Source organism: Crotalus tigris, unplaced genomic scaffold (genome assembly GCF_016545835.1).
Source record: "Crotalus tigris isolate CLP2741 ecotype Arizona unplaced genomic scaffold, ASM1654583v1 scf7180000018585.330925593:3314079, whole genome shotgun sequence".
NCBI lineage: Eukaryota > Metazoa > Chordata > Lepidosauria > Squamata > Viperidae > Crotalus > Crotalus tigris.
In genome coordinates this window covers 366,121-391,210 of record NW_024097088.1, presented here as the reverse complement: position 1 = coordinate 391,210, position 25,090 = coordinate 366,121, and the positions used below count along the sequence as shown (strand labels likewise).

The window sequence follows — 25,090 nt, the reverse complement described above, 5'->3', positions numbered from 1 at the left end:
TGCACACCCACACATCTCTATTCCCCAGACTTGCACACTTCGACTTCCTCCTTCCCCAGCCTTGCACACCCACACACTTTTTTCATTGTCCAGTCTTGCCTTCGCACTCGCTCTTCTTTTTCCCCAATTTTGCACAGCCACACTTACACTCCTTAGCTTTGCACACCCACATACCTCCATTCCCCAGCCTTGCACACTCGCCTTCCCCATTGGCCCCAGCCTTGCACACCCACACACCTTTTCCATTCTCCATTCTTGCACTCACACTCGCACTTCCATTCCCCGGCCTTGCACGCCCGCCCTTTACGCCTGCCCCTCTTCAGCTTCGGCGTCAGGGCGGCGAGGAGGCCCGGCCCGGCCCGGAGCGCCTGGCGCGGCCCCTCCGTCTCCGGCCCGGGCGCGGAAGAGGCGGCGGCGGCGGCGGCGGGCGCGCCCAACATGGAGGGCGGCAGGCCGGTGGCGGCGCTGGGCGTCGGGCCGGGGGCGTCGGAGCCCGGGGTCCCGGCCCGTCGGCCCTCCCGCCTGGCGGCCCCCATAGCCGCAGCCCCGGCCTCGCCTGGCGCCGAGCAGCCAGCCGACAGGTGAGGCGGGCCGGGGAGGCCGGGCCTGCGAGCGCCGGGCCGACTCCAGAACCCATGGCGCGCAACCGGGCCTGGCGGGGGTCGCCCTCCTCTGCCGGCCGCCCCCCGGGCGGGGCAAGATGGGCTTTGTGGTCGTCCGGGGCTGGCATGAGGGGGAGAAGGGGAAGCGGCTCTGGGGGGGGGGAGGAGGTGCAGAGTGCTGGAGTTGGGCCTCTGGGCATGATGAGTTTTGTGGTCCCCCGCCGGCAGTCTGGAGTTGGCATTGCCTTGAGGAGGGGGGGGGTTATAGCCCAGAGCAGCTGGTGGGGGGGTAGAGGGTCGCTGTTTGGGGAAGGTTGATGGGGCTTGTAGTCCAGGTTGGTGGGGAGAGCTCTTTGGGGAAGGTTGATGGGGCTTGTAGTCCATCTGGGCTGGGAAGGGGGGGCTCTGGGGTGGGCATGAGGGAGAGTTGGAGAAAAAGGCTATTTTTCAAAATGCTCCTTTTGAATGTGCTGCCTTTGTCGGAGTTCACAAAATAAGGCCAGGTGGTCCTCGGAGTAGGACCACCATGGAGTCCAACATTTCCCTTGCTAAACCATAGTTAAGTGAGTTTAGTCCCATTTTACGATCTTTCCTGCCACCGTTGTTAAGTGAATCACTGCAGTGCACTGCACCCATTGACTTTGCTGGGGGGAAGGTTGCAAAAAGGGATTGCAGGACCTCCGGGACATGGTTGTAAGTTTGATAAACTGTCATAACTCACTTTTTTCAGCGCACTTGTAACTTCCAACAGTCACAAAACTAATGCTTGTTGTACGTCAAGGAGTATGTGTCTAGCTATAAAGCCGTTTTTAGAAAGTCAAAATACCTGTTCTTTCTCCTTTTCTAGCCCTACAGGGTCCCACGTTGAGTGGTGCAAGCAACTCATTGCTGCTACGATTTCTAGCCAAATTTCAGGCTCTGTCCTCTCGGACAACGTATCCAGAGAATACCGGGTGAGTTTTTGTCTTAACTTATTTAATGCATCTCGTCAATAGTACAAATCAAGGCCAAAATTTATGTCGCTAAGCGAGACATTTGTTAAATGGTCTCCAGTCTGAGTCAAACTCTGCCATTAGAGTTCCTGAAAAATTATATTTACTTCTCGCATTTTGTTAGGATGGTACAATCAAGAACAAATAAATATACAATGATGAAATAGCATTGAGACCATAAATGTTAGTCCTACGTTTGGGTCTTGTTAAATTAATTACCTGACTGAAGGGATCAGAGCTTAAAGAGTTGCCTAAATTTATTCAGGAGTCTACCCAATAGTGGTAGATTATTATTTAATTATGCAGAATAAATCTGAATATTTCAGTGCTGCTTGTTTCCTGAGAATAACAAGTGTGGAAGGAATGAAAGTAGTTGTGCATCCATGTTAAAATCTGCACCTTACCTTTGCTTTTCTTTTAATGACAGTTTTTTAAAAAAAAAAATCAGTGAAATAATTGCATTTTTTAAATACTATTATCCCAATTATGCTGACTAGATATTTCACTTTCTGGTCTTGTTTATGCTTCTGATTCTCTTGATATTTTTTGTCAACACCTACAAAAAATTAAGGGATGAGATTCCACAATTTTGGGGATAGAAGGGAAGGACGGTTGGTTATTTGAAGATCCTTGATTCATTCATCTTGTAATTCATCAATCTTGTAATAAGTGGCCGTGTAGATACAGGGTCCTCACTGGGCTTCTGAAAACATCTGAATGAAGGTGGCTTTGCCTAAAATCTATTTCAATCTATAATTTGTTGGATAATATCTGTATTTTAACTAACAGGTGTACAGGAAGCCCACCATAAGGGTAAGAATATATGTGGCTATCAGCAAGTTAGACTCTTTCCTGTTTGTGTATTTTTTTTTTTTTCTGTTGTGTTCAGAACTTGATGTGCCTTGGTGTTTGTTCTTCTTGACTTCATTAATGATCGTTTTTCAAGCTGCTGGGCCATCTCGCTACGCAGCATAACAGCTTGTTTGCCATGGAAGTGTTACATATACATTCCAGTTTTTTGTGAACGATAAAAATCAGAGTAGGAGTGTGCATCTCTTTCACTTACGTTGGAAAGGCAAGGAAAGGCAACGTACGTTTTATCCTATTAATTTTGACAAAATGGATCCTCCCAGCTGACACTTACATGCTGTAGATTGCAGGGGATAATATTTGCAGCCGTAAGGCATGCAGCGTGCTCAAGTGGTTGGAAAGAAAAGTCTAAGGGAAACCTTAATTTAGTCTGTGTGTCAACAAAGAGGCCAATTCATGCCTCCGTTTACACAAGCTTGATTGTCAAACTCTTCGGAGAGGGAGTCTAACTCAAGGATCTGAGGTGGTTACCACTGCAGTGGCTCCCAGATTGTTAAAACAGATTCATTTGGTATCCCTAAGGTGCTTTTCAAAAGGCAACTGGACTTTTGTTTTTCCTTAAAAAGGTTTCACTTCTTATCCAAGAAGCTTCTTCGGTTCTGCTGAAGCTAGTTGGACGAGAAGCGAAGTCTTTTCAAGGAAAAACAAACTCCAGTTGCCTTGGGGATAACTATGACCTGGATGACTGAGAATCTCTATAGGGATTCATTCTTTTTTGCTTTGCTTTGCTTTCCCAGAAAGTGCTCCTCTTTCAAATTATCAAATAGACAAGCAAGAAATGCATAAAAAGAAGGAAAAAAAAACCTGGACTACTTACTATCTGCTTTAACCATACAATAACTACGATTCATATAGGGAACCTTAAAATAAAGTATCAAGGTGGAAACCATTGCCACAAAAATACTGCTCTAAGTTTTTATTTGTAAAAGGCAAGGTTTTTATTTCAGTTACATATTGCACAGTGTTCACATTTTTTTTTCCTCATCTCCCTATTTGATTGTTAAGCCTTCAGCCAACTCTTTCTAGCTTCTTTTTTCTTGCCAGATCTTCTGCTAAATCCCAGGCACTTCATCTCTGACAGACAAGACTTAAACACAGCAGCTCAATTCTGCTTTTTTAAATAATATTTTAAAAGCGCAATCTACCTTAACCTTCTGGAGTTGGCTGCTGACTATTTGAAGATCAAATGAATACTGCTTTCCGAATGAAAGAGACCTAGATGAGACTAGCTATGGAATTTATCCAGGTTTTTTTTAGTTCCCTAACAAAACATGGACATTTAGGTGGACAGAATAAGGAGACATTCAAAGCTGGGGAAAGAGAGAGGTCTGGTCAAAAGGACAACCCTTTCTGCAGCTCTAGAGCAGGCATCACCAAGTTTGCCAACTTTAGGACTTATGGACTTCAACTCCCAGAATTCCTCAGCCAGCCATGTTTGGACTTTGCGACTCCTGCTCTAGAGGAAGCTCTTCAAAGCTTTCTGCACCATGTTTGCTTTCAGACAGGGGTCTCCAACCTTGATAAATTTAAGACTTGTGGACTTTTAATTCCCAGAATAAATTCCCAAATTCTGGAAGTTGAAATCCACCAGTCTTAAAAGCTGCCAAGATTGGAGATCCCTGCTCTGAGACCTCAGTTGACCTGGAAGTAAGTTCTCAAAGGTGTTTGAGGAACAGCGATATAGCATCACTCATGGATTGACACAGCTCTGGGAGGTGTGCAGAATCATTTCAAGCTGACATTTTAATTAGGCAATCGGAACCGGTTGCCGCCAAAGCCTGGCACATTGCCCTGAGCGTCGCACAAAATCTCTGTATTAATCAGACAGTTGCATTGCATTCTTAGCAAAATTGCTTCAATGGAACCAAATGAGGGAAGGGAAACGTCATTGTTTAAACTTCAGATTATTGCATGGTTTCTGTTTCTGCTACCGAGTTGTGCTGTAATCCGTTTTCTTCTGTTGTTTTACGCATGCGGGCTACTTTTTCCTCTGCATTTTGCCTTTTTTTTCTGTTTGAAAGGTTAAAGATTTCTCGTGTCAAAAGGACAGGACATACTTGAGGTCGAGGCTGCCTCTTAGAAGGGCAGGAATGCATGCGTTCCTGTTCATTCCTTTTTTGTTTGTTTGTTTGTTTTGTTTTGTTTTAACCAAAGTAACCGGTTTCGTAGGTGCCAATATATATAGGCTTTACTGCATTAGATTTAGGAAGGTGTGAGAAAGCTGGCCAAGTGCATTGATGTTAAAGTATCTACTGTTTCTTTTTTGCAAAAAAAAACAACAACCCAAAAACATTCTGTCCTTTCACCTATTCTGTGCATGTTTTTTCCTCCTCTCACTTCTCTGCTTGCCACTGCTGCAACCTTGCAATTCAGGAGATTCAGGATGGACGCAATGGTTATCCTTCTGACGCAGAAGTCGATCAGGTTTATATTTATACTCCTATTTCGTTCCCTAACTTAACAGCCGGTCTTTTCCTTGGGGCGTTGGAAAAGGGCAAACGTTTTGGGGTTTTCTCAACCTGTTGCTCAAGAGCTTGACAACCAAACAGAGAAGTTGAAACACGAAAACACAACAAGGGCTGCGAATTTGAAGACCCCAGCAAATAAATTCCTGCCAAATTCCTGGGGGGGGGGGGTTAACCAGGGCTAGCTAGCCTGACTCCCCAAGGGACTTTGAACTTTTGAGTAGATCTGGTCCTCGACTTACAACCATTTGTTTAGCGACTGAAGTTACAACGCCACCGAACAAAGTGAGTTATGGCCGTTTTTCACAGTTATGACCGTTGCAGCATCCCCAGGATCACGGGATCACAATTCAGACACTTGGCAGCTGGCTCAGATTTATGACGGTCGCGCAGTGTCCCAGAGTCACGTGATCCCCTTTTTGCGATCTCGTGACAAGCAAAGTCAATGGGGGAAAACCAGATTCACTTAACAGCACTGTTATTAACAACTGCAACGACCCACTTAACAACTGTGGCAAAAATGGTCATAAAACGGGGCGAACGTCCCATAGCTGTCTCGCTTAGCGATGGACAATTTTGGGCTCAACGATAGTCATAAGTCGAGGGCTCCTTGTAGCCACGAGACAGAGAGGACAGCTACGGGTGTTTGAATTTTGCCATAAGGTCCCGGAAACCTTCTTTCCTCCATTATCAATTCCATACGATGCTGGTAAGAGGGTATCCTGGCATCTCAGGATGAAAGAGGGACCGTCTTCCAGTACACATTTGATCTCTTAAGACTTCTAGCAGGTGAGGAGCCCTTATGAAGCTTGACTAAACAACACTGCCTCCCTTTCCCGAAGCCTTTTAGATCCGTAGGAGCTTACAACCTTTGTACACGCTTCTGGGATAATCAGTCTGACTTTGGTGTAAATGTTTTGCCACTCAACCCTTGTTGCTTCGTCAACGTGTCATCAAGAGCAAAGCCGTCTGGGCTCGTGAATGCTCTGTACAACCTGGACAGATTTAACCTGCCTTGATGAAGGCCCAGAGATCTACGATCGGCCACCATGACACCATCTCCTCACCTACCCCTGCTTGGGAATCCATTCCCTTCCGAAATCTTACATCCAGAAAGACTTTCCTTTGCAATGAGGTGTACCACATGGGTAACTTTAGCATAACCCCTTCCTCATCCCGCTCAACGAAAACCCCGCTTAGCCAGATCGGCCGTAGCCGATCACAGGACCAGAGTAGTGGTGGTGAACTGGTACCCAAGTGGCAGGATCCTGTGATCTCCTGGCTCCTTGTCTGTGCAAACAAGTGTCTCCCCCACCCCCCACCCTGTCCCCTGCAGTGTTGACGTGATCTGCTTGGAGAAAGAAAAAAAAAAGCTATAATTTGTGTGGCTTCTGTAACTTCCTAGTCCAAGCAACTTGCAGTGGGTTTTCCGCTGAAAGCTGTGCAGATGAGACCTGAAATTTAATTTCTGCCTTTGGATCTCTGCCAGGCATTGAGGGATGGAAACAAGCTGGCCCAGATGGAAGAAGCACCGCTCTTTCCGGGAGAGTCCATCAAAGCCATTGGTAAGTGGGACCCTTAAAAGATGCCCCCTGTGTCCTAGTGGGCGGCTAAATGTCACAGGCTGGCATCTCCCTTGCGGTTTGATACCTTCCAGAACGCGGTTCGACTCGGCTGCAAGATTTCATCTTGAATCCTTAATCCCTTCAGCCCAAGCCAGCCTCTCGCCATCGCTGAACACAATAGGCGGATCCGCCTGAAAAGAATTTTAATTACAAATTAACATAGAATTAAGCAAGCCCTGAGATGGATGTCTGGAGTGTAATCCCACAGATACTTAACTGCTCAGCAGTTTCACCTCCCATGTTTTGTTGTAGGTTTTCTTTTTTAAAAAAAATTGTGATAATGTTCCGATACTTTGAAATGAAATGCTGGCCATCGTCTCTTTTCCTGTCTGAAAGTCCACTGAAAAATTAAAGGTAAAGCTGAATGTCTGTGGTGATCCTCCATCCTCCAGGTCAGGGTTGTCCCAAAGGTGCTTTTTCCCAAAAGGCAACTGGACTTCCTTTGTTTATTTTTTCTCTTTTGAAAATGTTTCATTTCTCATGCAAGAAGCTGAACTGAAGAAGCTTTCTTGCATGAGAAGGGAAAGGTTTTCAAAAGAAAATCCAGTTGCCTTTTGGAAAAACACCTTTGGCATAAAAGTGAGCTGGTTATAATGCATTTGCTATTTCCCCAGACTGACTGGCTGGGGAATTCTGGGAGTTGAAGGCCACAGGTCTTCAAGTTTTCCCTGGCTGGAGATTATTTGCTCAACAGTGATGGTAGAACAACATAATACTAGCTATAATAGTGTACTTGCTCTGTAGTAATATCAGAAATAGAAAGCCACTTATGTGGAAGGAAATAAAAAAATATTTAAGGACTGTACCAGGCTCTTTCATTCCATCCATATTTTGCATGGATCTTATATACAATTAATGCATATTTTGTATACAATTAAAATTTAAGACATCATCTGTGCTTAAATATTTAATTGTTTGAAATGGGAATCCCTGTGCCTTTAGCGTTTCATAAAATTGGCATAGCTTGGTCTTTCTTTTTTTTTTAACTTTCCTACTATAAAAATACAAAACTGTAAAAGGAAGGGCCATGGAAGATTTTTTTTAAAAAAAACCCCTTTATTGTACCTTGCCGTGCAAAAGGACTTTATTCCACCCATTAATGCCATATTCAAATTGGGATTTGAAAGCTGAGGTCATGTCTTGCGTGAAAGAGTGTTCAATAAAGGGATGTAAGCACTGATAAAGTGTCACCTTTTTTTCTCAGCTAAAGATGTGGTCTATATCTGTCCATTCATCGGAGCCATCAGTGGCACGTTGACAGTGACGGATTACAAAATGTATTTCAAGAACGTTGAGAGGGTGAGTCTTCGTTCCGTTATTGCCCATTTTGTGTTTTCTTTCCAAAGCAGTCTTTCAAGCTTGGCGATTTCAAAAGGCATAAACTTCAGCTGCCCCGTTAAGATGCCACGTTTGAGAAACATCGTTCTAGAGCCTTTTTGCTCTTAACACTTTTTGCCATCCAAAATTTATGAACATATAAACTAAGGATAGAGGCCGCAGTGAGCTGACATGTCCTGCCACCATTAGAATTAGAATAGAATAGAGCTGGAAGGGACCTTGGAGGTCTTCTAGTCCAGCCCCCTGCTCAAGTAGAAGAACCTATACCATTTCAGATATGTCACTATCTAGTCTCTTTTTAAAAACCTTAAAAACAAGAGCTTAGGAAAGAATGGATCTTGTGATGGGATAACACAAGACCTCTCTAATTATTTCAGTCTTGTTTACCCTTTTGCTCTTTCTCTCTTGCTTTTAAATCCTTATAAACCAGGAAAACAATCATTTCTAGATGAGTGAAAAAAACCACGAGGGAAGCAAAATAATATTGGTTTTCAATGTTACATGATGAATCCATTTTGTCTTGTCCTAGCTGTTAGAATGTTAAATATTTACCCGTGGTGCGTTTTTAAAAACTTTTTATTTTTATTTCTTTTTCACTCAAAATTTCAGGATCCACATTTTGTGCTTGACGTTCCCCTCGGAGTAATAAGTAGAGTTGAAAAGATTGGAGTCCAGAGCCACGGAGACAATTCGTGCGGTATAGAGATTGTTTGCAAGGTACAGGTTGGATATTGAGGAAGTATGTTCAGCATGGCTGGCTCAGGAATTCTGGGAGTTGAAGTCCATGAGTCGTAAAAGAGCCAAAGTTGCCTACCCCTGACCTATACCATCTCAGACAAGTGATTTCATGTGCTTCTTTTTCCATCTTAAAAGAAAAGGCTGGAAAGAATCTCATTTTGTCAGGGAGATGTCCGTTCCTTGTTTTGGGATGGTCCGATCAACTTATCAGTTTGTTTGTTGCGATCCATTTGAGCACCAACTTCACCAAGCTGCTCTATAGCTATTGTCCTAGAAATCAAAAGTTTAGGATGGAATTCTACTGTGCCCACGGCATAAATTAAACATGATATTCTCTAGCGAGAATCGCCAATGCAAAATGCTTAAAGTTCCATCTTTGTAAAGTGCTGTAATTTTTTTTTATATACAACAAGTCAGACCTAAAGATCTCTTTTGACAACAGGATATGAGAAACCTGCGGCTCGCTTACAAACAGGAAGAGCATAGACTGGAGATTCTTCAGAACCTGGTTACCCGAGCGTTTCCTCTTTCTCACGGGCTGGTAAGCATCAACAAAAAGTTCCTAGCCATGGGAAAACACACGAGGAAGAGCGAGGGAATCTAAATATACTGATTTTTTTTCATAATCACAAAGCTTAAAAATATTACAGATGTCAGTACAGTAGATTAATTTTGCACATAACAGCTGCGGGGAGAATAAGGTTTCTGCCTTGAGTGGGAATAGGTTATGCCAGTTAATGATTTCTGCAAAAAGGAACACAGGTAGTCCTCGACTTAACGACCACAGTGGAACCCAAAGTTTCTGCTGCTAAGGGAGACAGTTGTTAAGTGAGTTTTGCCCCATTTTACAACCTTTCTTGCCACAATTGTTAAATGAATCACTGCAGTTGTTAAGTGAATAATAATAATATTAATAATGTTGGAAGGGACCTTGGAGGTCATTTAGTCCAACCCCCTGCTGAGGCAGGAAACCCTATATCAGGGGTAGGCAACCTTGGCTCTTTTATGACTCGTGGACTTCAACTCCCAGAATTCCTGAGCCAGCATGGCACAGCTTGGAAACCTCTCCCTTTCCCCTCAGCCTGGCTGGCTCAAGGAATTCTGGGACTTGAAGTCCACCAGTCATAAAAGAGCCCAGGTTGCCTATCCCTGCCCTACACCATTTCAGACAAATGGCTGTCCAGTCTCTTCTTAAAGACTTACAGTGTTGGAGCATTCACAGCTTCTGGAGGCAGGTTGTTCCACTGGTAAATTGTCCTCATTGTTTGGAAGTTTCTCCTTAGCTCTAGGTTGCTTCTCTCCTTGATGAGTTTCCATCCGTTGCTTCTTGTCCTGCCTTCAGGTGCTTTGGAGAACAGCTTGACTCCTTCTTCTTTGGGGCAGTCCCTGAGATATTGGAACTTGTAACACGGTTGTTAAGTGAATCGGCCTCCCCCATGGAGCTTGCTTATCAGAAGGTCGCAAAAGGGCCTTCTGCAACCGTCATAAATACGAGTCAGTTGCCAAGCCTCTGAATTTTGATCACGTGACCACGGGGATGCTGCAGTAGTCGTCAATGCGAAAAACGGTCATAAGCCACGAACGGTTGTAAGCCAAGGGTTACTTGCAAAGTTAAAAATGAGTTTGAGTAGTTCAGTTTGCTGGCAGGTAGCACCATTCCTAATTCTCAGAATTAAATCCCTGTAGGGGGATCCCAAAATGAACTTCAGTGACCCCCTAACCTCTTGTGCTTTTCTTTCCTTGCATCCAGCCATTCTTTGCATTCAGTTACAAAGAGAAATTTCCTACAAATGGTTGGAAGGTTTATGATCCGGTGGCGGAGTATAAAAGACAGGTAAGTCCGATAGGTTTTCATGTTTTGAATATCACCCAGCATCGAGCGTTCTGCATAGAGACACATGCACCCCTAACACATTTGCAATAAAACGATGCCCTCCCCGTTGTATTCTTTGGCCACGTAGACCAAGTCCTTTTCTTCATCCCAGGGAGGATGTAGAACTCTTGAACCGAAGTCTAGAAATGACGGGTTGATGGATGAATGCTCATAAATTGGAGCCAAAGTTTTTGAACAGACTGGGTGGAAGGTCTATCCAGCTTCAGATGGACTCTCTTTGAACCTCTTGGTCCTTAGTTTCAGATCCTTCTGGCCTCTGATCCCTTTGCGAAGGCACAACTACAAGTATCAAGAAGAATAATAACTGTAGCTCAGGGTCAAAATGAGGGGTCCTTGGTGCTCTCTTCCAGATGTTTCATGACCAAACTAGGTAACATTGCCACATTAAGTAACTTGGTTATTAGATGACCAGCATTGATGATTCTGCCTGGTTTGGTCATGAAACATCTACAACAGGGGTAGTCAACCTTGGCTCTTTTATGACTCATAAAAGAGCCAAGGTTGACTACCCCTGAATTCTACAAGAAAACAACCAAGCTCAGATGTCTATGGAGATTCTCCATCATCCAGATCCTGGTTGTCCCAAAGGTCCTTTTTCAAGAGGCAACTGGACTCTCTTGTTTTTCTTTGAAGACCTTTCGCGTCTCATCGAAGAAGCTTCTTCAGTTTTGAACTGAAGAAGATTCTTGGATGAGAAGCAAAACCAAGGAAAAATAAGAAAGTCCAGTTGCCTCTTGAAAAAGCACCTTTGGGAGGACCAAGCTCTGAGAGCACCAAGACCTTCTCAACTGCAAGTATACTTTATCAATTTAGAGGGGTAAAATTTATCTAGTAAGTTTGTGCATCTTTTCATTCATCCAGGTACTAGGTACTTCAAGTTAAAAACAGCATGAAAGCTAATCCCGTTTCTTCCTATGAAGTAGAAACCATGTGAATGGGTTGATCGGTAGATCCCTATCTATTTCATTTATTAAATGTATAGGCCTCCCATCTCACCATCAAGCAATTCTGGACTTATATTATGTGAACTGCATAAGCTTTTATTACAAAGGCGCATATACATGTTCTAGTTTGAAGGCTAAGCACATATAGGCAATAAGTACAGGCCCAAGGAACATACTGTTTCTCTAACTATAGGAAAACGATCATAATAAGTATCTACATTTGAGTGTCAATTCTCTGCCAAAATACTCAAGATTGTTTACAGTATACAATAGAGCCAAATGGATACAATACATTAACATGATGCCTTAAGAAAAGGGAAAATAACAGGTGTAAACGTGTTTAATATACGCACCAGAAATTTCAAACTTTAAGCTGTGTTCCCAAACATGCTTGCATTTGTGTAATTTTAATCCAGAAAAAAAAATCAGCACTGTACTTAATTATTTATCACAATTCGGTTATGATTCATTCCTCGGGGATTCCACAGTCAGTATGTCATATCAGAATTTGATGTATATATAAAAATGTTTTGTTTCAATGCAGGGTTTACCCAACGAGAGCTGGAAAATATCCAAAATTAACAGCATGTATGAATTTTGTGACACATATCCTGCCGTTCTTGTTGTGCCAACCAGCGTCAAAGACGAAGATCTCTCCCGCGTGGCTGCGTTTAGAGCGAAAGGCAGAGTTCCAGTAAGTAAGATTCATACTCAAAACTGAAATGTTGATGTCAAATTTCATCGCATCCTCATACCGTAGCCGACGTGTTTTCAGGAATGCCTAATTTGAGGAAGAAAATAAACCAGATCTCTCTCTTGAAGGCTTTATGCTGAATCTCTATTAAGGAAATCTGGGTTGAAAGAAGACACAGTGGGTTTTAAAAGTGGAGGAAGAATAGTACTTCAACTTATATACTGCTTCACACTGCTTTACAGCCCTCTCTAAGTAGTTTACAGAGTCAGCTTATTGGCCCCAACAATCTGGGTCCTCATTTTACCAACCTCTGAAGGATGGAAGGCTGAGTCAACCTTGAGCCGGTCAGAATCGAACTCCTGGCTATGGGCAGAGTCAGCTTGCACTGCTGTATTCTAACAATTGCTCCACTACAACTCTATCAAGAACTAAATAGAAATTTCCAGGCAGTTAGAACAATTAAACAGTGAAACAACCTGCCTCCAGAGGTTGTGGGTGCTCCATCCCTGGAAGTCTTCAAGAAGAGATTGGACAGCCATTTGTTTGAAATGGTATAGGGTTTCCTGCCTGAGCAGGGGGTTGGACTAGAAGACCTCCAAGGTCCCTTCCAGCTCTGTTATTCTGTTCTATTCTTGCTATTTTGTATCTGATTGCTTCCAGTTGGTTAATTGCCTCTTCTTAATATATCCCATTTAATAGAGCAGATGTCAGCAAGGGCTTTATTTATAAGTTAGTTGGTTTCTTTCTCTTCTCGCCCGCCCTCCGATCTCTGCTCTTAATCTAGGTGTTATCCTGGATCCACCCAGAGAGCCAGGCCACCCTCACCAGATGCAGCCAGCCTCTCGTTGGGCCGAACGACAAGCAGTGCAAAGAAGATGAGAAGTACTTACAAACCATCATGGATGCCAACGCTCAGTCTCACAAGCTATTCATCTTTGACGCCAGGCAAAACAGCGTTGCAGATGCCAACAAGGTAGGAGTCACACCAGAGGAGGAGGTTAAAGGAGCTTCAGCAAGCCAAAAAAAGCAAGCTGGTTTAAAAGTAAAAGGTCAAATTGTCAAACGCTTTCTATCATATATTTATTTTTATCCCACTGTATTATTTTTATCAATAACTCAAGGTAGTCAGCGTACTTAATACTCCTCCTATTCGCCCCACAACAACCTGTAAGGTGTTTGGGAGGAGAGAGAGAGTGTCCCTGGCTCAAAATCACCTAGCTGGTTTTCATGCCTAAGGCGGGACTAGAACTCACCTCCTGTTGCTTGGCACGCCCAGCCAGCTTCCATGCCTAAGGCGGGACTAGAACTCTCTCTCTCCTGGTGATTGGCCCAAAGTCAACCAGCTGGCTTTCATGCCTAAAGCAGGACTGGAACTCACCATCTCCTGGTTTCTAGCCTGGCGCCTTAACCACTAGACCAAACTGCTTCTCAGCGTAACGCAGAGGAATGATGGGAACCCACTGTATTTTCAGGCCAAAGGCGGCGGGTACGAAAGCGAAAGCGCCTATCCCAACGTGGAGTTGATCTTCTTGGAAATCCCGAATATCCACGTGATGAGGGAATCGCTGCGCAAACTGAAAGAAATTGTTTACCCCGTCATTGATGAATCCCGGTGGCTGTCCAACGTGGAGAGTACACACTGGCTGGAATACATACGGGTAATTGATGGAAAGTGGGGCCACATTGTGCTTATGCTTCCCTGTAGGCTGCCTCAAATCTCCACCCGGAAAGATTTTTATATCCTATCGAAGTAATTATTTTAGAGCAGAGGGGTCCAACCTCGGCCACTTTGAGACTTGGGGACTTCAATTTCCGGAAGCCTCTAGTCAGAACAGCTGGCTGGGGAATTCTGGAAGTTGAAGTCCACAAGTCTTAAAAGTGGCCAAGGTTGGACACCCCAGTTTTTAGAGCAGTGGTTCTCAACCTGTAGGTCGGGACCCCATTTGGGGTCGAACGACCATTTCACGGGGGTCGCCAAACAACGCAGTCTGCCATTTTTTCCCCCTTTTCTTTAGCTGTGCTACTCCCTTTTATTCTATTGGCTTTTGAAAGCCAATAGAATAGACTCTCTTGAATAGAGTCTAATTCTATTGGCTTTCAAAAGCCAATAGGAATTGTCCAAGCTGTCTCTGCCCTGCTGAGCCCGCCAAAAGTCCCATTCTGCAAACGGTGCTGCACCAGTTGAGTAGTCCTCGACTTACAACCGGTTGGGGGTCGCGGCATTAAAAAGGTTGAGAACCACTGTTTTAGAGAGTTGAGCATCACCAAGATGCCTTTTTCTGACAGAATATCCTGCACCGGAAGATTTTTAACCTGGGTGGGTTTTTCTTCTCTTTTTTTTCTAAAAGATGCTTCTTGCCGGAGCCGTGAGAATAGCTGACAGAATTGAGTCGGGCAAAACCTCGGTGGTGGTCCATTGCAGTGACGGTTGGGACCGTACTGCTCAATTGACTTCCTTGGCGATGCTCATGCTGGACAGCTATTATCGGACCATCAAAGGCTTTGAGGTCCTCTTGGAGAAGGAATGGATGAGTTTTGGCCATCGCTTCGCCATGGTGAGTGTCACGCAAGCCGGAAAGGAAATCTTGCAAGGATTTATTCTGGAAATTCAAAAGGGTAGCCGTCACGCCAAAGATCCAGTGAAAACACTAAAGAGGCTGATCTCCATCCTGATTTTGGTTTAGCACCGTGAAACTTCCTCTTCAGTTGTCTGTGGAGATTCTCCATCATCCAGGTCATGGTTGTCCCTTTTTCAAAAAAACAACTGGACTTTCTTGGGTTTTTTTTTTCCTTGAAAAGGTTTTGCTTCTGATCCAAGAAGCTTCTTCGGTTGAAGTTCTTCAAGCTCTTCTGTTCAGTTCTTCAACTGAAGAAGTGAAACATTTTCAAGAAAAAAAACAAAGAAAGGCCAGCTGCCTTTTGAAAAAGCAGCTTTGGGTTCGTCTTGGGTTGGATTCTGAGGCTTCCTAATTGCAGTTAAGAATGCTGGTCCCTTTTTGCAAGTGTTTTCCATCCACTGCTAACATTATACGCCAGACCGGGGCATTTTATGGTTCTCAGGCTACATCCAGCCCTTTGATTGTCGCTGTCCAGCCAGCATGGATTGCTTTTATTTTGAAGATGACTGCTATTTTTTTTTTCAAATTTACATACATGCATGCATGTATGCCTATGCACCTTCACAGTCCTGTTGGTTCAGCCTTCTGCAAAAATTCCAGTTTCTCATGTGGCCCCTTGGGAAAACTAACTGCCCACCCCTGTTCTACATCAGTGGAAGTTGACTGTGTCCATCATTTGCAGGCTAGGTTCCTACATCACAGCAACTTAATGGTGTTTTTCAGCCTTGGCAACATTCAGATGGGTGGACTTCAACTCCCAGAATTCACCTGCTTTCTAAGTTCCTTTTTTGTTTGTTTGTTTCCCTCTGCTACAGCGAGTCGGTCAAGGGGATGACGATCATGCAGATGCTGACAGATCTCCTATCTTCCTGCAGTTCATAGATTGTGTCTGGCAAATGACAAAGCAGGTGAGAACTTACATATTTATTCATTTATTTTCTACTTTTTAAACATATTTCTGTTGCCATGCTCAGAACAGCTCTTGGAAGTAACATAGAGTTAGACTATTTTTCAAACAGAAAAACTAGAGTGATTTTGTAGTCTTTTCTGCTTATGATGAGCTTATGATAAACTTGTTCCTGAATCTATAAACTCATTTTTCTTCTCAATTGCTGCCATCCTTTGTAGCTCTGTGGTCCAGTAGCCAGTTTACATATCAAAAGCATCTAATTGATGTGTGCAAACTCTTGAGATTTGCAGATTCAGAACCAATTAATAACGAAGCTTCTTTTTCTTAAGGCTCTGAGGATATTGTTTATATTATAGAAGCGATAGTACTTGAGCTCCTGAGTAACTTTGTGGAAAAATTCTAATCTTCGTCTTTCAATTCAGCTCATTCCTAAATAAAAGTAATTCTTGGAATTACTAATCAAATGTTCTTAGTTGTGTTTTTATAGTAAGGTGCTCAGATAGGTACCATATGGGAGTTATAAAGGAAGCTTTATTTGAAAAGGGTCCTGCCTTCCCAACATCCTCCCATCTCTACCTCACCTCCAGCGATACCTGGCTTCCTAAGATAGGGAAGGTCCCTAACCTCTTGACCTTTAAGAAGATTTTGAAGCCCTGTTACTTTTCTGCTGGATGTTTGGGCTTGGAGGACAACATTTTGCTTTTATTTGTTTCTGATCGTCCACCTTGTCTAAATTAGCGAACAATCAACACGATGCCACAGAGCAATAGAGTTGCAACTCATCAAGGATGGATGATAGAGAACGTGCCTGAATTGCTTAGCACCTTCAAATCAAAAGAGATCTGTTGTTGATAGGGGGGGGGGAAGGATTGGACTAGGTGACCTCCAAGATCCCTTCCAATTCTGTGGCTGTTACCGTAACCGAACGGCGCTAGCCTAGTTGAGCATGTTGTAACACTCCTGACACCCTGTGTCTTTTTAACTCCATAAAAATCTGTTTGCTTAAATGAAAAGTGGATCTGCCTTCTACTAATGGGGGGGGCGAGGAAAAAAATTTAAATGTATTCCCGCTTTAGTTTCCAGCAGCGTTCGAATTCAACGAGCTGTTTTTGATCAGCATTTTGGATCATCTTTATAGCTGTCTCTTTGGCACCTTTTTGTACAACTCCGAACATCAGCGAATAAAAGAGGTAAATAGTCGGTGAACGTGATGGTTTGATAAAAGACGAAAGATATTCCAGGTTAATTTTTTTTCCTTTTGCTGTAGACCAGGGATATCCAAGCTTGGCCACTTGAAGGCCTGTGGACTACAACTCCCAGAATTCCCCAGCCAGCCATGCTGGCTGGGGAATTCTGGGAATTGAAGTCCTCAGGTCTTCAAGTGGCCAGGTTCTGACACTCCTCCCGCAGAGTTTGAAAGGATTTCAGTGTTCATCTCTCACTTTGCAGCACCAAATGCCACAAACACAGCATTGAAGTCTTTGATGGGAAGACAATTTCTGCCCTTAAGAGCAATTAACATTTCTAGCTCAAATGACAAGCTTAAGCGCATAATCCGACACTAAAGGTTTTGGGTTTTGGACGTCTACATTTGGCTCAGACATGTACCTCCTTTTGCTCTCAGGAAATCCATAAGGAGACTTCAAGTGAGAATTGAACACTTAAATCTTTTCAAGCTCTACAGCAGTGGTTCTCAACCTTTCTAATGCCGCCACCCCATAATATAGTTCCCCATGTTGTGGTGACCCCCAACCACTTATACATCACCGGGTGCCAGGGGCGTTGCCAAAGAAAATGGGAAAAAATGGCGGACAGCCTTGTTTGGCAACCCCTGTGAAATGGTCGTTCGACCCCAAATGGGGTCCCGACCCACAGGTTGAGAACCACTGCTCTACAGGAAGAGTATCCAAAGCCCTCCCAAAGCTTCTGCTAGGTACCATTTCTCCTCTGTTTTTGAGAGGAGGCGGGGTCTGGCTGAAATACCTCTGCTTTAGGTTGTGTTCGAATGAACACAATCAAATTGCGTAGCTGCACCACAAGATGGAGCTGAGTTACACAGCCCCACCAAAACCGCCTGCCTGTCAGCCAGCTCCCTCTCATGAATGGATAATCTAATGCAGTTCCCTCTTTTTTAAAAAAAAAAAAAAGGAAAGGAAGGAAGAAAAAAGATAAATGCAATTTAAGAGGCAACTGTAGTGCAAACAGATGCTTGATAGCACCGGAGGAATATAAAATTGCGAGAGGAATCCAATAACGGATTCCGATTCTGAACCCTTGATTTAATAATGGCTGTAAAGGGAAGATTGGGCTTGACTTAGAATTTTAATAACCCTGTTAAACGTAGCCATTTAATTGCAGCCACAATATTTAGGTAGGTATACGGATTATACCTTTTTTTTTTTTCCCCCTACACTTCATTGCTTCTAAATTCTGGTATTTGCTGACATCCAGACAATTTCATTTTTTTTTTTTTTTTGCTTTTGATCTTATTTGACAACCACCCTGCCCGCAAACTGACATTCATTCACTGCGACATGATGGCTACCCCAAGCTCGTCATTTACCAGACATGCCTAAATATTAGTAGATGAATTTCCCAAGAAACGCTAACCTTAAAAAAACACAATTGCTTAGTATTCTCAAATAACCCTTGCCCGTTTTGTACTGACCTGGGAACCACAAGTAACGGCTGAGAATATTCTATGCAGCCAGTCCTCAGTTTAACACCACAATCAAGCCCAAACTTTCTGTTGCCAAGCGAAACAGTTCTTCAGTAAGTTTTGCCCCTGTTTTACGACCTTTCCTGCCACAGTTGTTAAGTGAATCACTGCCCTTGTTAAGTTAGTAACACTGCTGTTAAGTAAATTTGGCTACCTCATTGACTTTGCTTGTCAGAGAATCACCAAAGGGCATCGTAGGACTCCAGAACCGTGCCACCGTCATAAATATGAACCAGTTGCCAAGCATCCAGATTTTAATCACGTAACCATGCGGATGCTGCAATGGTCATAAGTGTGAGAAACAGTCATAAATCCCTTTTTTTCAGTGCCATTATAACTTTGAACAATCACTAACTGAATGGTTGTAAGGACTATCTATACACAAGAATCTGATCAACTAACGATCAGTAGTAAATTGGTGCTGGACAAGGGCCAACAAAGGGGGTGGGGCTGGACTTGAATCTCTTGTGGCAACACAAGGATTCTGAACTGAGGATGCACTTAACTCTGCCCTCCTATAAGCTGGATCGTGGGAAGAGGAAATTAGGGAAGATCTAGGAAGATAAGATTTAGGACAGCCGCTCCCTAGAATCCCCCAGGATGTTTCTCTTAAAAGAGTATTATAGGTTTATGCTGGCAAGATTCCGTCTGTAGAATATTTGCAAATAACAAACTATACTTCGACTGGATTCTTTTAACGACGTTCTTGGGCTAGGCCTGACAACCTCTCTGATGCCTGCTTCTCTTCCAGGAGAAGGGAGCTGGCCATCCCTCTTTGAGTTATAATGCAGCATAATTTTTTTTGCAAGCCTACCCCTTCATCACCTTGTTTGTTTTCCTCAGGAGATAAATACCAAGACTGTCTCCTTGTGGTCCCACATCAATAGCCAGGTGGAGGAATTCAGTAATCCTTTCTACGTCAACTACAAGAACCACGTTCTCTATCCAGTAGCCAGCTTAAGTCATTTGGAATTGTGGGTCAACTACTACGTACGTTGGAACCCCCGAATGAGACCCCAGGTAAGCTTTGCACGCGTGTCCTGCAGTTTGCGTGCCTTTTGCAAGTTAACACTGAGGAAACAGGATAGACCAGTGGTTCTCAACCTGTGGGTCGGGACCCCATTTGGGGTCGAATGACCATTTCACGGGGGTCGTCAAACAACGCAGTCCGCCATTTTTCCCCCCCTTTTCCTTAGCTGTGCTACTCCCTTTTATTCTATTGGCTTTTGAAAGCCAATAGAATAGACTCTCTTGAATAGAGTCTAATTCTATTGGCTTTCCAAAGCCAATAGGAATTGTCCAGGCTGTCTCTCCCCTGCTGAGTCCGCCAAAAGTCCCATTCTGCAAACGGTGCTGCACCAGTTGAGTAGTCATCGACTTACAACCGGCTGAGTAGTCCTCGACTTACGACCGGTTGGGGTCGTGGCATTAAAAAGGTTGAGAACCACTGGGATAGAAGCATGTAATCCTGAACGAACTAGAAATCTTAAAGAGTTTTGACTACATCGTACAAGTGATCAAAGGTGTGATTGACAGGAGATTGGATCTGCTGGACTTCCTTTCTCTTCCTTTCATCTGGAGACGGCTCAGGACATAGTCACTGTGTCATTGTTATTAAAAACTACAGAGAGAAGTCATAACTCTTGGTTGAAAATGTGAGGATCCACTGCACGTTCTTAACATGGCCAGATATGTAAGAGAATTCCCTTTCCCCTTAACGAACCTTTTTCAGGAGCCAGATTCCAAGATTTGAATCGTAAGCACTTTGCATTCCGTCTCTTACCTTTAGATTTGTTGTTGCCACACCAGAAAGACATTTTAGGTGCAGAAAACTCACAATCGCTAATTGCCTCCTAGGACCTATTAAGAAGGTTCATCTGGTTGCCAGCTCGGATTATGTGTTTGTGCTGACTCTAGTTTTCTTTGCTAAAATAGTAGCTAATGAATAGCGTCTCAGCCCTTCTCCAGAATCCCTTAACATATCCTGTGAATAAATCGTTCTCAGCCTCTCAGGGTGGATGCAGCTTTGGAAATCAGCTTGCTAAAAAAAATAATAATATTTTTTTTAAAAAAGTAAAATTGCAGGAAACGTATGCTGTGCTTAGATGGGAGATGTTCTGATCAGCAGTTACAAGTCGGGTGCCAGCTAATGAGTATGCCACTCTGCTGTGGGATTTTGGCAAAAAAGCAACTGACTGCAGATTGTTTTGAAGGAACCACAATTTGGGAAGGAAATGTTTTATCAAGACTGCTGGGAATACAGCCTTGTGTGGAAAAAGCTTTTGGTAGGGAAGGCCAGACACAAATGTACACTTAGATTTTAAATAATAATAATAGATAAATCAGCAAACTGTTCTAAGCTTCTCCCCCTCCAGATATAAAAAGCTTGGTGCTGAAGTATAAATAGATAGTGTAGTCCACATTTCATTATCAATTATTCATACAGATATTAAAGCCATCTGTGATAGTTCCTGAAATAAACATGGATAGATCTCATGCTGGGCCTCGGCCAGCCAAATTTAGGTGATCTGCTTGTTCCTTCCAAAGCAAACCATGAAAGAATGCGGTCTTAACCACAAATCAACCCGAGGGGTAGGCACCTGGGGGTGTCCCATACTTTAAAACATCCATCGTAGGAACTGAGGCTCCATCTCAGTTTTTCCCCTGAATACTTTGAGATTAAACTGAGAAGATGTTTCTGGAGGACCACATGGAAACGTGGCCCCCACCAAGCCAGCTGCCCAAGATTGGCAGCTCCCACATCTTGTAGTGATGGTTGTTGTAGAGGGGTGAAGTGTGTGCTGATGCATCTGAACGTTCCCTGGCGGGAACCTTCTGCATGAAAAGGGCGTGCACAGTGTTGAAGAAGAACCCAAGGGAACAGACCCTGCTCCCTTCTAGCCCTGATGATGCTACCTAGTTGGGTCATGAAATGTCTGCAGAGAGCAGTGAGGACCCCAAAGGACCCTCAGGTTGATAAGCTTCCCACTGAAAGGATCTTCCCACTTTACATCATTCAGTGTTGCAAACCCCAAACCCCATAAGCCATTCCTTACTGGAACGGCCCTCTGAAACTAGAAGCTGGTTTGAGGATGGAAGCTTTCCAGTCCTCCATAAGCTAACTTGGGAATAAGCTCTCTTGAGAGCACACATGCAGTGGATTATCTGGAATGGCTAAAGCTCTGTTAAGCAGAAAGGCACGCTGGCTGAGGAATTCTGGGAGCTGAAGTCCACAAGTCATAAAAGGGCCACGTTTGAAGACCCCTGATGTAGATCATGGTGGGGCCAACCCACCTCATTGATATCAGTCCCATAAATGCAGCCTTTAAGGCAGAGGCGGGGGAACGATGGCCCCTTGATGACTTGTGGAGTTCAACTCCCAACATAGCTGGCTAAGGAATTCTGGGAGCTGAAGTCCACAAGTCATCAAAGGGCCAAGTTTGAAGACCCCTGCTCTTGAGTCAGAGAAGCACATTGGTATTTGATCCTGCCCCGTGGCAGTACAGAATCCTGCATGCTTTCCAACGCCTGTGCCAAAGTCAAATCCCCCCCCCCAGAAGGCAAAAAGGGAATAGCCACAGTCAACTCCCCCCCCCCAAAAAAAGGCAAAAACACCCATTGTCTTTCTGCCTTCAAGGGGTGGGTGATTGCTGGGTGCACAGTTCTGTTCCATTCTAACGCCATTCCATGTGGGTGGGACCATCTCGCAGCATCAAAGAGCGGGGTTAAAATAGTCATTTCATTCGACAGATGCTTTTCTTCCTAGGGGAGGAGGGAAAAAAAAAGATTTAAGGCCCTGCAGAAGCGACACATTCATTGCAGAACAATTTCTCTTTGAATGGGTGTCCTTGAGCTAGCAAAGGGACGCGGGAAGCCTGTATAGAGTTTGGTTCCATACGGTTTAGAACAAGCCATGCCTGAAGTGCATGGCGGTTATACCACCTTTTGCGCTTCTCCTTGTGGGTGTGCGTGTTGTTCTCCCCCCCCCCCCCGTACCACACAATGCTGGAAAAGAGGAGGGGGAAGAGATGCCATCTCTTTTCTCCAGATGTGTGGAGAGAAAATCCCCATTAAATGGTGGCAATTTGAAGCTTGCATTAGTTGTGAGACAGAAGCTGCGTTAGCAAAACGTAGTCCCTTTGCGTGGTTTTATATCCTGCCCACTGGGCAGCCGCGTAACCCGCCTATTTGTGATCTACAGGTTAGATTCTTATAATTAGCTGTGCTGGGGGAGTAATAGAAACCTTCTTAATTAAGCACCTAATAAATCCCGAAATGAAATCCACTGTGCTTACCAGCCAGATTCAGAACAAATCCTTACTGACTCTCTCCAGTAGATGGGAAGCATCTTTAAAACCCTCGTAATTCGCAGATTTTATTCATACGTTTCTAACCAAGGCTGATTCCCAGCAGCAGCATTTCCACAACGGGCTAAATTTGAGTGGCTTTTAAGCTTGGGATGTGTGTTTGCCTGTGTGCTTGTGTATGACGTGGTGTGTTTCACCAACCTAATTCCTTCAATTAATTTATGCCGCAGTATATTGTACAATTTGCCAGAAAGACTGGTAAATTCAGCCACAGGATTAAATGTAGTGTGTGAATGCAGCTGCTCAGCCCTCAATGGCAATAACTACACACGCACACACACAAACACACCTAGCTTTCCAATGCATGCATGAATATTCAGTAGCTATGATTCCACACAAGAGCAGAATTAAGACACAGAAAGCGAACAGCTGTCTCCCAGTGTTCAAACTTCCGTGAACGAGCTCCTTCTTAAAAATAACTAGCTCAGCCCTCTGTGATCAGGTGCCCTTCAGAAGTCTTCACAATTGCCCACCAGACATCCATGCAGCAGGTAGGAAGGGCTTATCCATCCCAGAAGGCCAAACCTTTGTCACCTTGAATTAGTCATACATCAGGCTTCCTGCAAGGTAATTTCTACCTTTGCAGCTGAGGAGTTAACCTTCCTTTCCTCCCTCCCTCCCTTCCTTGTGATTTGTTTTTTTTTCCTCTTTCGAATCAGCAAGGCATTTCTGTGTTTCTTCTAACACTTTTAAAACAGCGTTTGTCGACCTTTGTGGCTTTAAGATACGTGGACTTCAACTCCCAGAATACACCAGCCAGCTTTGCAGTGCCTGGGCTTGGGTGACTCCCTGCAACAAGAAGCCCACCAATTCGCTCTTTTCGAGCATTGGGCCACTGTGGAAAAATATATAGATATAAACAGGGCTTTTTTTTCTCATAGAACGCCCAGAACAGAGTTCCAGCACCTTTTTTGGATGGAACCTTGTAGGGTAGGCAAGGTGGGTTGTATGACGTGTGTGAGTTCCAGCACCTTTTTTTTTTTTTTAGAAAAAAAAACACGGGATATAAATATATAGATATATAGATATGTATATGTGTGTTATGTATGTCTATGGGTAGATATATACTTCTTTTGAAAGCAGGCAACAGAAGTTCATTTTTAATGCGGGCCAGTGTGCCCACAGTAAAAAAAAAAAATGACAATCAAGACTTGTTGTTATTAATTGCGAAGTCGTGTCCGACCCATCGCGACCCCATGGACAATGTTCCTCCAGGTCTTCCTGTCCTCTACCATCTTCTGGAGTCCATTTAAGCAATCAAGACTATCTTCTCTTAAACCTTGGGCTCTGGGCTCTTCCAAGGCCAACCCAAACCTGCCTTCCGTTCCCACAGATGCCGATTCACCAGAACCTGAAGGAACTCCTGGCCATCCGAACGGAGCTGCAAAAGAGGGTGGAGGAGCTGCAGCGGGAAGCCACCAAGCGTTCCATTTCGTCTTCCTCCGAGCGAGGCTCCTCTCCCGCCGTCACACCGGTCCACACTTCCGTCTGACTGCCCCCCCCCAGCCGAGGCCACGAGGTTTACTACAGACATGTTACCTGCTGCCAGAAACCTGCCCTCCCTCCCCCTGGTGTAATTTGGGGGTGTGGAGGGCAGAGGGGGGGTGTTCGCCCCCCCTTTCCTCGGTGTGTGTTACAGTAAAGCCAAAAGTATTTCCTTGCAGTGTCACGCTGAAGAGTGGTGTTGGTTACTTCTTCCTTTTTAATCTGTCCTTTTTAAAAAAAAAAAAATGTTGAGCGTCGTAGGGATGGCCAAACTCTTTACTTCTTGTAGCTTGCAGCAAAACCAGGAAGCCTGTCGATTGGGCAAGCGATGATGGAGGCCGCATTGCAACGTCGCCTCCCACGGAAAAAAAAAAAACGTACAAAGTTGACTTCGTGTCCGGGAAGTGAAACCTGTCCGCTTTCCTCGGTACTTAATACATGGTGGGTGGGTTTTTCAGAAAAGGGGAAAGCAAGCCACAGCCAATGCTGTATTTTGGGGCACAGCTCTGATGCACTTTGAAATGGATGATTTTTTTTTTTATTATTCCTATAGCAGTTGTATATTTTGAATAAAGATGTTTTAAAAGCAACGAGCGGGATTCGTCGCTCGGGAGACAAACCCCTCCCGGTTGTACAAGGAACCGTTGAATTGGTGGATTATTGGATACGATTTTTCACACGTACTTCCTGCTCCCTTTCCAAACGGAGACCACAGAATTGACTCGATTCTAGGCAGTCCTCAACTTACAACGGTTCATTTAGTGACCGTTCAAAGCGACGACGGAGCTGGAAAAAAAGGGACTCGGGACCATTTTTCACACTTAGGGCT

General features: G+C 44.1%; 1 protein-coding gene across 4 annotated transcripts; it reads left to right on the top strand.

The window, feature by feature from the left end:
• The first annotated feature begins 319 nt into the window (after positions 1 to 319).
• MTMR1 (myotubularin related protein 1) lies at positions 320 to 24,851 on the top strand. Of its 4 annotated transcripts, XM_039354687.1 has the most exons (17): positions 320 to 581; positions 1,450 to 1,555; positions 2,384 to 2,407; positions 4,838 to 4,888; positions 6,419 to 6,494; positions 7,759 to 7,853; positions 8,502 to 8,609; positions 9,073 to 9,171; positions 10,381 to 10,464; positions 12,013 to 12,162; positions 12,947 to 13,135; positions 13,635 to 13,820; positions 14,511 to 14,717; positions 15,596 to 15,688; positions 16,767 to 16,880; positions 19,253 to 19,429; positions 24,110 to 24,851. In XM_039354687.1, exons 1-17 carry the CDS (start codon positions 439 to 441, stop codon positions 24,266 to 24,268), a joined length of 2,061 nt encoding a protein of 686 aa, XP_039210621.1. In that variant the 5' UTR covers positions 320 to 438; the 3' UTR covers positions 24,269 to 24,851. The 4 variants fall into 4 exon arrangements, with proteins under 4 accessions (XP_039210621.1, XP_039210622.1, XP_039210623.1 ...); XM_039354688.1 differs by lacking the exon at positions 2,384 to 2,407; XM_039354689.1 differs by lacking the exon at positions 4,838 to 4,888.
• Positions 24,852 to 25,090: the final 239 nt, after the last annotated feature.

Bases quoted from the DNA above. Each gene is read 5' to 3' on its own strand.
- MTMR1 (XM_039354687.1), top strand. From the start codon at position 439: ATGGAGGGCGGCAGGCCGGTGGCGGCGCTGGGCGTCGGGCCGGGGGCG. The intron at 10,465-12,012 runs GTAAGTCCGATA...GTTTCAATGCAG, and splicing joins TGGCGGAGTATAAAAGACAG to GGTTTACCCAACGAGAGCTG. The intron at 16,881-19,252 runs GTAAATAGTCGG...TGTTTTCCTCAG, and splicing joins AACATCAGCGAATAAAAGAG to GAGATAAATACCAAGACTGT.